This window comes from Neltuma alba, unplaced genomic scaffold (genome assembly GCF_004799145.2).
Source record: "Neltuma alba isolate B1F8T4 unplaced genomic scaffold, ASM479914v2 tig00013520_pilon, whole genome shotgun sequence".
NCBI classification, from domain to species: Eukaryota; Viridiplantae; Streptophyta; class Magnoliopsida; order Fabales; family Fabaceae; genus Neltuma; species Neltuma alba.
The window spans coordinates 131,140-142,502 of NW_021637738.1; the positions used below are offsets into that span (position 1 = coordinate 131,140).

Sequence of the window (11,363 nt, forward strand, 5' to 3'; positions counted from 1 at the left end):
AACACGATGCATCCAAAGACAATCTGGTAATTATCTTGATGGGAAAATATCAATATCAATAATTTTTTTATTTTTGTCTGAAGCCATTGACAAATTTCTTCAACAATAACAATGATTACCAACGTCGCCATCCACCCAAGTCGATAATTATCCCCTGCTGCAGTAACCACAGACCCGGATGAATTATGGGGATATAAGGCCGTGTTTGCTCGCGAAAATCTGATGCTATAAGCGAAGCATGGGCTTCCGTACTCGGAATTAAAAAACGGACGCGGGCTATCCACTCCAGCCTTTTGTGTGTCTGCCAAGTGCCAACGCCATGAGCATTCTTTTAAAAAAGGGGTCATGTCTCAATAAATCAATTTATTTAATGACAATTAAGTTTAAAAACATGTACTAGTTGTAAATATCTACCGAGCAATTACTACCAAAACGGCCAATTGCAATTCATTTCCCTTCATAATATTTTAGGACCTTCTAAGACATGACTGTTACCCAGTTAATTCATCAAGAGTCAATTAGTCAACTTCAGATTTAAAATTAAATGCGCAGGGCGTTACGAACAGTCCCTCCATGCAATGAATCCAGATGGTTATTGACTGTCCATTCGTCTTCATGTTTTAGAGTCAGTTTCTGCCACTGCTGTTGACTCTCCGGTTGATTACCCAGAGGACACCTTCTGAATAAGGGGCAAATCCTATTTTGATTTTAATCTCCAGAGACACATTGACGTCAGCCAAATGAGAATGTTTGTAAAAGACAACCATGCAGGCGCCAGTACGATAGAAACTTCTGGATCAGCCTTAGAATAGACTTACAAGGTTACTTACTCCCCATCAGAATATAGTTTGCAAAGGAGGAATAAGAGTTCAGTTATTCCCATAACATATTTAAATTATTTGGTTAAGGACCATTCCGGGGGGAAAAGTGATAGAGAGGTAAATCCTGGCGAATCCACTACACCATCAATTTGTGCCTGTGATGAATGCTTTCAAGGGATTGCCTGATTGATGGTGATGGAGTGCAATTACACCTCTCATACTCCCCATGTCCGCCTCTGTCATAACTTGACGCCGTTGCATGCTCAATGGAAGCATCTTGTTGCTCGGGCTTATCATTCCAATGCTTCACCTTGGCAGCCAAAAATTAGCCGTCTCTTCTACACCATGAAAATAACCGCACCAAGCATAATCTATAGTTTGTTCTATTATTGTCCAGGATATTTTCATTGAACATGTATCTAATCTGGAAAAGTATAAGATATTATCTATAGCACTTTAAATAAGGCTGCAAGGATGTCCAGGTCATTTGAGTATTTTACTGATAGCAAAATTATCATATCAAAATATCTTTATCTCAAGTTCCAATAAATGGTGCTTAATTACTTTATATATATATATATATATATATATATTAACAGGGCTGTTTACCACAATGACGACCTTGGCATAGAGTGGAGTCCTTCATACTTGAGATCATATGCTTCTGTGCTACCACCTCCGCTGGGAACAACCACCTTGCTTTCAGAGTCTTTATTACCTTTGTCAGCATTTCCTTCGACTGCGCCAGAGCCATGATCTTCATCTGCATCAGAACTGTTGGATACACAGTACTTATACAGCCATCTATCTGTTTCCCAGAGGACATGCATGATGCTTTCTCTGGCAGAATAACCATGGCTTTCATAAGGCAGAATCACAAGTCGACATAGAGCACCATGGCCCTTCAGAGCATTAAAAAACCTATCTGACTGCATAACCAGAAAGTATTTACAAGTGGGGAGGAAACAAGTTAGTTGGATGGCCCACATGGAAAGTAAATTACAGGTAACCTGTTAGGAAGGTTGATTGATAACAGTTGCTATCTTACCTGCATGGTTAATGTTCCTGGATTATTATCTTCTTCCCCATGCATAAGTAAGATGGGCTTCTTAATTTTATTAGCTGACATGAAAGGACTCATCTCTACATAAGTATTAGTGGCTTCCCAAAGAGTTCTGTCTTCGTTCTACAGAAAGGAAATGAAACATAAGACCATGGCCTTCAAATTCTGCAAAGAACAGTACAGTGACATCTGGTGCTAGAGAATAAGGTGTGATAAAACGAAAACATGATCATCATATTAAAACCTCAATTTATACTACTTATCTTACATTTGATCCACAAATTAACGATTTCATTCTTGTCTCAATCCCACTGGAATGAGGATTCCATGATTTGTTGGGAAAGAAGACACGGATTGACAGTTCCATTCAGGGGCCAGGGTCTATTTTCATTTTTTTTTCTGACTTATCTTTATTCATTATAATTATTATTTTCTCTCATAAATATACCATGTACGATACATATGAGGGGAACGGAATCAATGTCATTCCATCCCTAGCTCGACCAAACACTGAAATAGCAATAGTCATTCCATTATTGATCAAATAATAATGTGAACCAAATATGCCCTTAACCACTGGAACCAAAAATCAAGCCATTGTTTGCAGTATATTACCTGAAAACCAAAAGGAGTGAGTGTTCTGTTGTAAGCACCAGACCGAGCAATTCCACAGCAGAAGAGATGAGGGGCATGTGCCAGGAGGTTAGCAGTCATAAAAGCGCCATAGGAATGTCCACCAACAGCTATTCTTTTTGGATGAGCTACCTAGATGTGACAACGTGAATAGGTTTGACTTAAACCATACTTTGAAATCTCTTGATAAATACTATACATTAAGAATAAAGCATACCCCTCGCCGGATAACTTCCTCCACAGCAGCCTCTGCACTTTCAACTAATTGTTCTACGTACCTGATTGATCAATACACAGTTTATAATCAGATATAATTCTAAGGATTTACAAAATACAAAGAGATACATGAGAATTCAAATATCTGAAACTAAAAATTTATGGAATAAAGAAAAATGAGGACAAGACCAATGACCACAGCACTCAAAGCATTGATCCTCCCAGAGAAGATCCCTAATGGTCTTTAAGAACATGTTGGTGATAAACATAGGGTAAACATCACTTGGCAATAACAATTCACTTACGTATCATTTGCCTCCACATCACCCTCACCAATAATAGGAATAGTAGGTCCAGATAGAATGGCAAATCTGCAAGATTTAAAGTAATCAAAGAAAAATCCAGCTCATGCCACAATTCACTTTCAAATAAGAGAAAATAACACTGAATTAGAAAGAATTAAAGCACACAAGAATAGGAAAAGGCAATCCACACCTTCTGGCCAGCCAAAGAAGGGCTGATGTAGGACCTATCCCAGCAAATTCATTAGGAGAACCACGAACTTGTCCAGCAGCATCTTTGCTTTTAAATTCCCCAGGGTATGACCAAACCAGACATGGCAAAGGGCCATCTGTTGATGGATTATAGCCTGGTGGCAGATATAATGTAGCTGTAAGTTGAACCCCATCCTTTCTTTGATATCTGATCATCTCTTTTTGCAATGATGCAAGCTGAGGATATGGATGAGGGAAATTTGTAATCTGATATGCCTTTTTATCTGGCCAGGTGAAAATGTAATACTGAGTGTTCTCAGTCTTTGACTCTTTTGAAGTCAGTATTTTAAGTTGATCTAGATGCAAATCCCCTTCTTCCTGATCAGACATTAGGGCAACAACAGTCTCATAATTTTTTCTTTGTCACTCTCCCAGATTCGTTCTTTGTTACCTGTATTTCTGTAAGGTTTTGGTTTAGACCACAACACCTAAGTAAGAAGCCAAAATAACATACAGGAAACAAATGAAGTAAGACACTTACATTTCAAATAGATCCAGGAATGGGATGTTCCCCTCTGGCGTAGCACCAATTCCGTTTAGTAAAACATATCTTCCTTCATCACTTCCTTTCTTTACATTGGCAATAACATATGTCCCAGCTTGAGTTCTCCGCAGCATGGGAGAGCCAGGATCAGAGTAGACATCTTCTGAAGATCTATCAAATAGGATGCGGGGATTCACATCATCATCTCCAGGAGAGATGACCCATGTCCTCGTTCGTCGTGTTTTATACCATGATTCATATACCAAAGCCAAAGAATCATCACACCATGAAATCCCTCTGTAGAGTTGAAAAAGTGTACATCAACCACTATTTCAGGTTTTCCCCAACACAAATCACACGATTAAGACAACAGAAACTGATGAGTTAACCTTAAATATGGAAAGGAACTTCCCTAACAACTGCTACAGGCATGCCAAAGACATGTGATAGACATAATGCTCATATTAACTAGCACGCATTCTTTGCCAAAAAGTTTATTGATCAGATAAGAAAGTGCATGCTAATTTTACATGCACAATCTGAGCATTGATAATTTGAAAAATGTTCAATAACTTCCCTGAAAATAAGGTCAATTACAGCCTTTGGTAGCATACATGAAATGCTAATCGGTTGATTGACTAGGGAAAATGGTCCAATAATGTCAATATTATGGCAAAGACATGGAGACACCAATAAAGAGAAGTCAATGTAGACCATGAACATACCCATAGCGGAGATCAAGTTTGTGCAGTAGAACTGGCTGCTCACCCTCTAGTGTCTCAGCAGGTTGTGTGTAAATTATATCTCGTGGAGAAACCTCCACCTTCGCATCACCTCCATCTTGTGTTTCTACCCTAGAGACCTCAAATGAAATAATTTACTCAAAAGAAATCACATGCCAGTTTTTTTTCCCCAGGAAAATAACCATAGAATTATAGAAGCCCAAGAGAATTGCAAAACAGTAAAAACATATATTGATTTTTTTTTTTTTATGTGCCCTATGGTTGCATTTGAAACCAATATATGTATATAAAGGGGAAAAGCAATTGCACGGCATACTTGAATAAAGTAAAATTTAAGTATAGCAGTGAACAGAGGTCCAAGAAGGTTACAAATAGCAGTGAACTATCCACTAGTAAATTAGTTGTCGAAAGTTCATCCTCTGGATCTTTTTCTTTTCCCTTGGGCATCTCAGAGCATTCTGAGCTTTCCACACTGAAAGCACTCTCGGGATAATTGTTTTCAGCAATTAAAAATTTTGAGGAAAAATAATTCAAGAAATTGCAAATAGTTGATTAAATGGCATTTATCAGCAAAGTGCATGTGATTTGCGTAAAATTCAATCCAGTAATTGTCACGGTTCAAATGTTCATGCCCCACCAGAAAATATAGCCAAAAATTCGGATGCGTACCAGTAAAGTGTGGACGGCTTATCAGCTCTCCAGTTAATTGACCGCATCCCTTTCCGTACACTGTTGAAGGCAATTGGGATGTCCTCGGCCAGGGTAAGTCACAAAGTTGCCTAACAAATTTTCCATCAGCGCTCCATAAATCTACCTTCTTTGGAAATCTTCCACAAGGTACGATAAAAGAGTATGGCCTATGAATTGAACTAATCAAAATGTATTTATGGTCTGGGGATGGGTCCATTGAAGTATAAACAGCTGGTGGGCCAATATCACTTGTTGTACCATCCAGGGAAGCTAAAATCAACTGTGAGGTTGCATAGTAGTCAAACAAATCTTCATCATATTCATCCTTCAGCAAATCCTGAAAAGTTCTTACTTGAATAATGCTCTTCTCTTCATTAGACTGAATTTTAGGGCCAAAAGGGACCAAAGGCTTCCTCGGTGGAGCTCCACGAGACATCGGAATAGTGCAAACTAACAGTTTGGAGTTATCTACCCATACATAATTGTCAAAAACTGCATTTAAGCATATGTCAGGCGACAGAAATAAAGGTCTTGCTTTCCCTGTTTCAACATCAGCAATCCATACTCTGAGTTTACTACTCTCATCATCCTCCCCATTCCCACGAATGCTAAAGGATAAATGCCGGCCATCAGGAGACCAAGAAACAAAGTTGATCTTCGCACCATCAGGGAAACCATGAACTTCTAGCTCTGGCCCTAATGTGTTGTCGGGAAGAATTTGATGGATCCCTATGCCAGTGTAAAATGACATGCGACTCCTAGTATTGCAGCTTCCATCAATGCGTATACCAGCCAACTTTTCCTCTGGTCTTGCTAGTTCTGTCAGTGGTGGTAAAGATCGTCGCTTGAGAAATAGAATTTTGTCTCTATGCGGTGAAAATGACAAGGCAGGCAGGGGGGGAGCATCCACAATATCCTTGATCTCAGGTGGAGGAACACGATATGCTACTCCAACGGTTGACTCTTCTAATAAAAACCAATCAACATAGTTCCCAGCAATTAGAGACATTATCATGGTATAAATAAGAACACGCACGCCATTGTGAGTTAGAGAACTGTATTCATATCCAATACTGAGCTCAAAAAGTTAGATGTGCATAGAGCAATGCTAACCACAGAAGATATATATGACTCTTAATGAGAAAAATATTGCCGGTTCACAAATAATGAATTAAGACAGAAAAGGATATTCAATTTAGTCATCACAGTACAGCAGTGAAATCGATTGTTCTTATTACAGCTCCAACGTTTCCATTACAAAAACAGGACAAGCTTATAATATACACAATTTCGGAGAGATGATTGAACTGATGCAGAAGTAGTATTCTTTTCGATCTTTTGACTGCAACATGCATGGAATTAACAAATTTAGTTTTCAGGGATACTACCCGCTTCCAGACTAAGGTGTTTTTTCAGGGAAAGTCAACCAATACAGCAACTTTCTCACATTCGAAGACCAAAACATCGGCGAAACTGTTATTAAAAATAGAAACAAACCCTTCTCAGCTTACCTTCGTCATCAAAGGTGGCGGTAGAGGAAGAACCAGGAGCATTCGAGTTTCCGCCCCCACCATCTTCAGTAACCATAGCACTAAGAGGAGCAATATTGCGAAACCGGGAGCAACCCATTGAGGTGATGCTAGTAAAATTAGCGGCGATTCTGCGAGGAAATCTGAGTCGTGATGAATATGGAGGAATTAAAGGAAGAATACAAGGATTGGAAAGCAAAGAGATTGGGGAGCAGTTGAGAAGAGAAAGGCGATGGTATACTTTGTGAAGTCGCATCATGAGAGAGGAAAATTTTATTCCTGCTCGATATTTTTAAAGACTGTGCACTTTTGCAGCTTGCTGGCAAGTGGGGCTGCCAATCATGTTATCCTTTTCCCTTTTGAGAGGAAAAAAGCATTATTTAACGACCGCAAAGGGAATATATTAGTTACATTATTACTACGTCCGAGCCGATCTCATGTCTGTTCTCGGTTTTTTTTGGTTATTAGGCATTATTTAACGACTGTAAAGGGAATATATTATTACATTATTACTATGTCCGGGCCGATCTCATGCCTGTTCTCGGTTTTTTTTTTTAATAACCAAAATTTATAGTTTAAAATTTAACAGACGAGGTTAAAAAACTACAAATTATATTACCTCCGGCTTTTTCAAGGAGGAAAAATGGATACCCTTCTCCTTTTCGAATCCTTGAATTGGTCTGAAAACGGATACTATATTATTTCGGGTCAAGTGTCGACACCTTCCCCTCATGAAGAGCAGCCTATATACGAGTGTTTGGAGATTATATTCCTTACTTGAGTGCCTAAAATTACTTTTCTTTTAAATATTCAATTTTTAATCTAAAGATAAGAATGAGATGAGAAAAAGCAAGAGAGGGATGCTGCGAGAGTATGACTGTGAGCATAAGCGGCGTGGCTAGGCTAGGCCTTGAAACTTGGTGCAAGAGCAAAACACTACGATTTTTCTGATGTCCCATCGAGATCCAACGGCTGAAGTTGCAGATGCCAGACCCCTGATCTCATTGTCAAAGTGCCATTTGGATAAAAGGAAGAGCAAAAATAGATTCTCTCTTCTATTTTTTAATGCAAAATATCTCAGGGTGGTTTCGACGTGGAAGCTTAGCATTGGTTGCCATCAGATAAGAAATATGTGTACACAAATCTTCACTGGGATCGTTTATATACCTTCTCACTTCTTAGTCCCCGTTCCTAAATCGAACTTATCTTATTTTGATTCACGGCACCGATCCGGGGGGAATACAGAAGGTAACGAGAGGAGGAGGAGAAGGAGAAATGGCAACCATAACTGGTCTGAGCCTTTCGGGCCTTGGGTTTTTGGCTAGGGCATCGGAATCACAAAAGGCCCAAGCGGTCAAATTCCCGGCGCATCCAGGCCAAAGACTCGGGTCGGGGCGCATGATGGCAGTTCGGCCTGTGCGTGCAGCACCTGATCGTATATCGGAGAAGGTGGAAGAGAGCATAAAGAAGGCAGAGGAGACGTGCTCAGACAACCCAGCGAGCGGTGAGTGCGTGGCGGCTTGGGATGAAGTGGAGGAGCTAAGCGCGGCGGCCAGCCATGCCAGGGACCGAAAGAAGGAGTCGGACCCACTGGAGAACTACTGCAAGGACAACCCAGAGACCAACGAGTGCCGCACATATGATAACTGAGAGGGCTGATATCAAAATTTGTTAAAAAGTGTGTTTTTACTTTCTAGCATTCTATGTTATCTTATATGAATGAACTGCCATGTTTAAATATTTAATTCTGAACCAAGCGTGATCCCCAAAGCGAACCGCCCCCCTCGTCACCATACATACAAAGTGAAAAGGCCTTTTTAATTTCAAAAAGTAAAGCCCGAAGTTTGTTTATTTATTTGAGTTTCCTGGATCTGATTAATAGTTCTTTTCCGTCGTTGATATTGGATCTGAATCTGATTAATAGTTCGATATCTGGATGTCATGATATTGTTTCGCGCGCGGAATCTTGGGCATATCCCTTGAGCGATTTAGTTATAGCGCGGACGTCCTTGGATGGTTAATGACTAGCCTCAAGCCTCTGCTAAAGTTTCGTCTTGTCAAGGCCTAATGAGGCGCCTCCATTTCGGCCTACTGTGTTCGGTGATTCTAAAATCGGTTTAATGTTTTATTGCAGCTTCCAACATCCAGAACCTGATCATGATGATCTACTGGCTGGGATCATCAATGACTGAAACGTATTCCCTAACGTGTGCACGTTTAGGATTTTCTTTTGTACACCCTCGTGGCATGGGATATAAATTCTTTGACAGCCGGTTGATTCTCGATGATGACTTAGAATAATTTTTTAAATTATTATTTATAAAATATGGGATAAGTATAAAAAAAAATTATTTTGATTTATATAAAACGTGTTTTCATCATTTCAGGCGAGACTTTACATGTTGCTGAAATTCACGTTTTGGCAAACCACGATTTCATATTATTGTGTAGTTTAATAGATTTTAGTTTTCCTTTTTTTGCCTTAGAAGTGTATTTATAATTCATTTAAAGATTTTCTGTATATGGGTTTTTATCTGTGATTTTTTTATATCATTTTAAATGCCAACTGTTTAGGAAAAGGAGATTGAAATTTAGGGGATTTTTCGTGTCAGGTATTTAAAAAAGTGATTTTATAGAAATTAATATAAAATTCTTTTAATATATTTATTTCGTATATTATAAAATTATTTTTAAATTGGTTTCTACCCAAACAGTTCATATGGCGGGGAGATATCCTACAACCCGGGAAACCTTCCTCAAAGCGACACGCATGCCATATAAAGACTTCTCTCGATGTCATCTCCGCGATCCCCTGACCCGCACGGGAACCTTCTTTCTTTCCTACCTAAACTCCCAAACTTCGCCCGTGAGAATCAGGGACCGGTGGATTGTGATACACATGAGAGTAAATCAGCAAATAATTCATTTTAATATCGCTCTTCGATCATAAATAGGAATGTTAGGTCGGAGTCTTTTAAGATATTCTCGCGAGAGGTAAGATTAGACACACAATTTTTAAGTGAACACAATTAAAGCAAATTAAAGAGAGAGATCAGGTACCCTGCTCTTGTAATTATTTAATTAATACAAAATGGCTTCGATCTCAGTCGAAAAGATTACAGGTGCCGCCAATTCGTGGTCAGTTTACTCACTCAAAGCGTCGAGAATCAAATAGTCCGAAAGTCACGACTTACGACCTTGCACGATAACCATAGTGAATAATGAGGATAGCAATCGTTTGGAACAATCGCCGAAATAGACAAATGCGGAGATTAAAGAAGACAAAGCCATTTATTAGAAGACAAACACGAAAGCACTAACCACTCCATTCAATTCAATCTACACGAAACACGAACCGTTTAAGTCTGACAAAAGCACTCAATAATTCAAAACAGACAATAGACGATGCCCCCACAGAGACAGAGGAAACCAGCAAACCTATTAGACATAGTTTAACTATACTCAAACCCACCATACAGAGAAGGACGGAGCAGGAATATGAAAGGCTTCTATTACATCAATGCATTATCATGTCGACCGCGGACGCCATGATCGGCTGCATTGGAAGAGGAAGCTGCCATGGGTTGAAGAGAGCATCGGTATCTCAGGGATTTCAACAGAAAGCCCACTGACCTCTTCAGCGATCTCAAGGATCGAGTTCAGAAACCGCAGTCGATCGGTCACTCCGTTGTCTGAGCCCTCAAAACATTGTTAACGGATTCGATCTCAACGTGTGCTTCTTCCTTGGCCTTTATGCTCTCAAATAGCCGACCGTTTTCAGCCTTAAGTCGGCCAATTTCGCTTGAAAGATCTTCGACTTGCTTTTGCTTCTTCATGCGGGATCGCCGCGCCGACTCACGGTTGGAAAGCATCCTCTTCCTCTTTCCTCATCGAAGCCGGCATATCGGGGGTCTACTACGCCTTCGGATCCCGAGCTTGCAGTGCGTTGAATCGAGGCCATCGTCTTAAGGCACGGTGATGACAAACTTGATTGGATGATGGTTAAAAATGAAGGAAATAGGATTTTACAGATCTAATGGTTAGAGCACAAGTGATCGACCAGAGAAGTTATCATTCATGAGAAAACGTAGAACCAGTATAGAAACACAACAGAGAACGAGTGCAGCAGACGAACTCGACGCATGGGGTTGGCAGGGATCAAAAAATTCCGAAATCATTGAGGTTATTTCTCTTAAACCACAAATCAAACCGAATCAACTTATGTTAGGAACCCTGAAACCCTAGATCTCCGAATATCTGATTATCAAAGACGCGAGCTTGGAAGCGGACCGAAGTCAAGAGCCAACGAAGAAGAAAGGGATTGAGAAGCTAGACAGAGAGAGAGATGAGAATACTTAGCTGTGGTAGAGATCTGTTGTCGGAGATGAACCAGGAAAAAGCGCAGCTGGAACGGAGATGAGAAGACTGGAATTGAAGAAGATAAATGGGGGTGGGTAGGTGAGTTTTTTATGCACAAAACAAAACGTGCGAAACTTCCCCCCTTTTCGGAATTCAAAGCTAATTTTGAGGCTTGGATTGGATGGATTGATTGGCCGCGTCATAGCTGGCGTCGGCTGACGACAACTACGAAATTTTTTTTGAGCGAAAGACGACAGCTGAAGCACATTAT

General features: G+C 39.9%; 1 protein-coding gene and 2 pseudogenes across 1 annotated transcript; 1 reads left to right on the top strand and 2 right to left on the bottom strand.

Moving 5' to 3' along the window:
• Nucleotides 1–686: 686 nt before the first annotated feature.
• LOC114738023 (probable glutamyl endopeptidase, chloroplastic) lies at nucleotides 687–7,022 on the bottom strand (annotated as a pseudogene).
• Nucleotides 7,023–7,950: 928 nt separating this feature from the next.
• On the top strand, nucleotides 7,951–8,631 carry LOC114738025 (calvin cycle protein CP12-2, chloroplastic). Its single transcript, XM_028926036.1, has one exon. The coding sequence runs from the start codon at nucleotides 8,009–8,011 to the stop codon at nucleotides 8,381–8,383; it is 375 nt and encodes a 124-aa protein (XP_028781869.1). The 5' UTR covers nucleotides 7,951–8,008; the 3' UTR covers nucleotides 8,384–8,631.
• A 1,528-nt stretch (nucleotides 8,632–10,159) lies between these two features.
• Nucleotides 10,160–10,894, bottom strand: LOC114738033 (bZIP transcription factor 53-like; annotated as a pseudogene).
• Nucleotides 10,895–11,363: the final 469 nt, after the last annotated feature.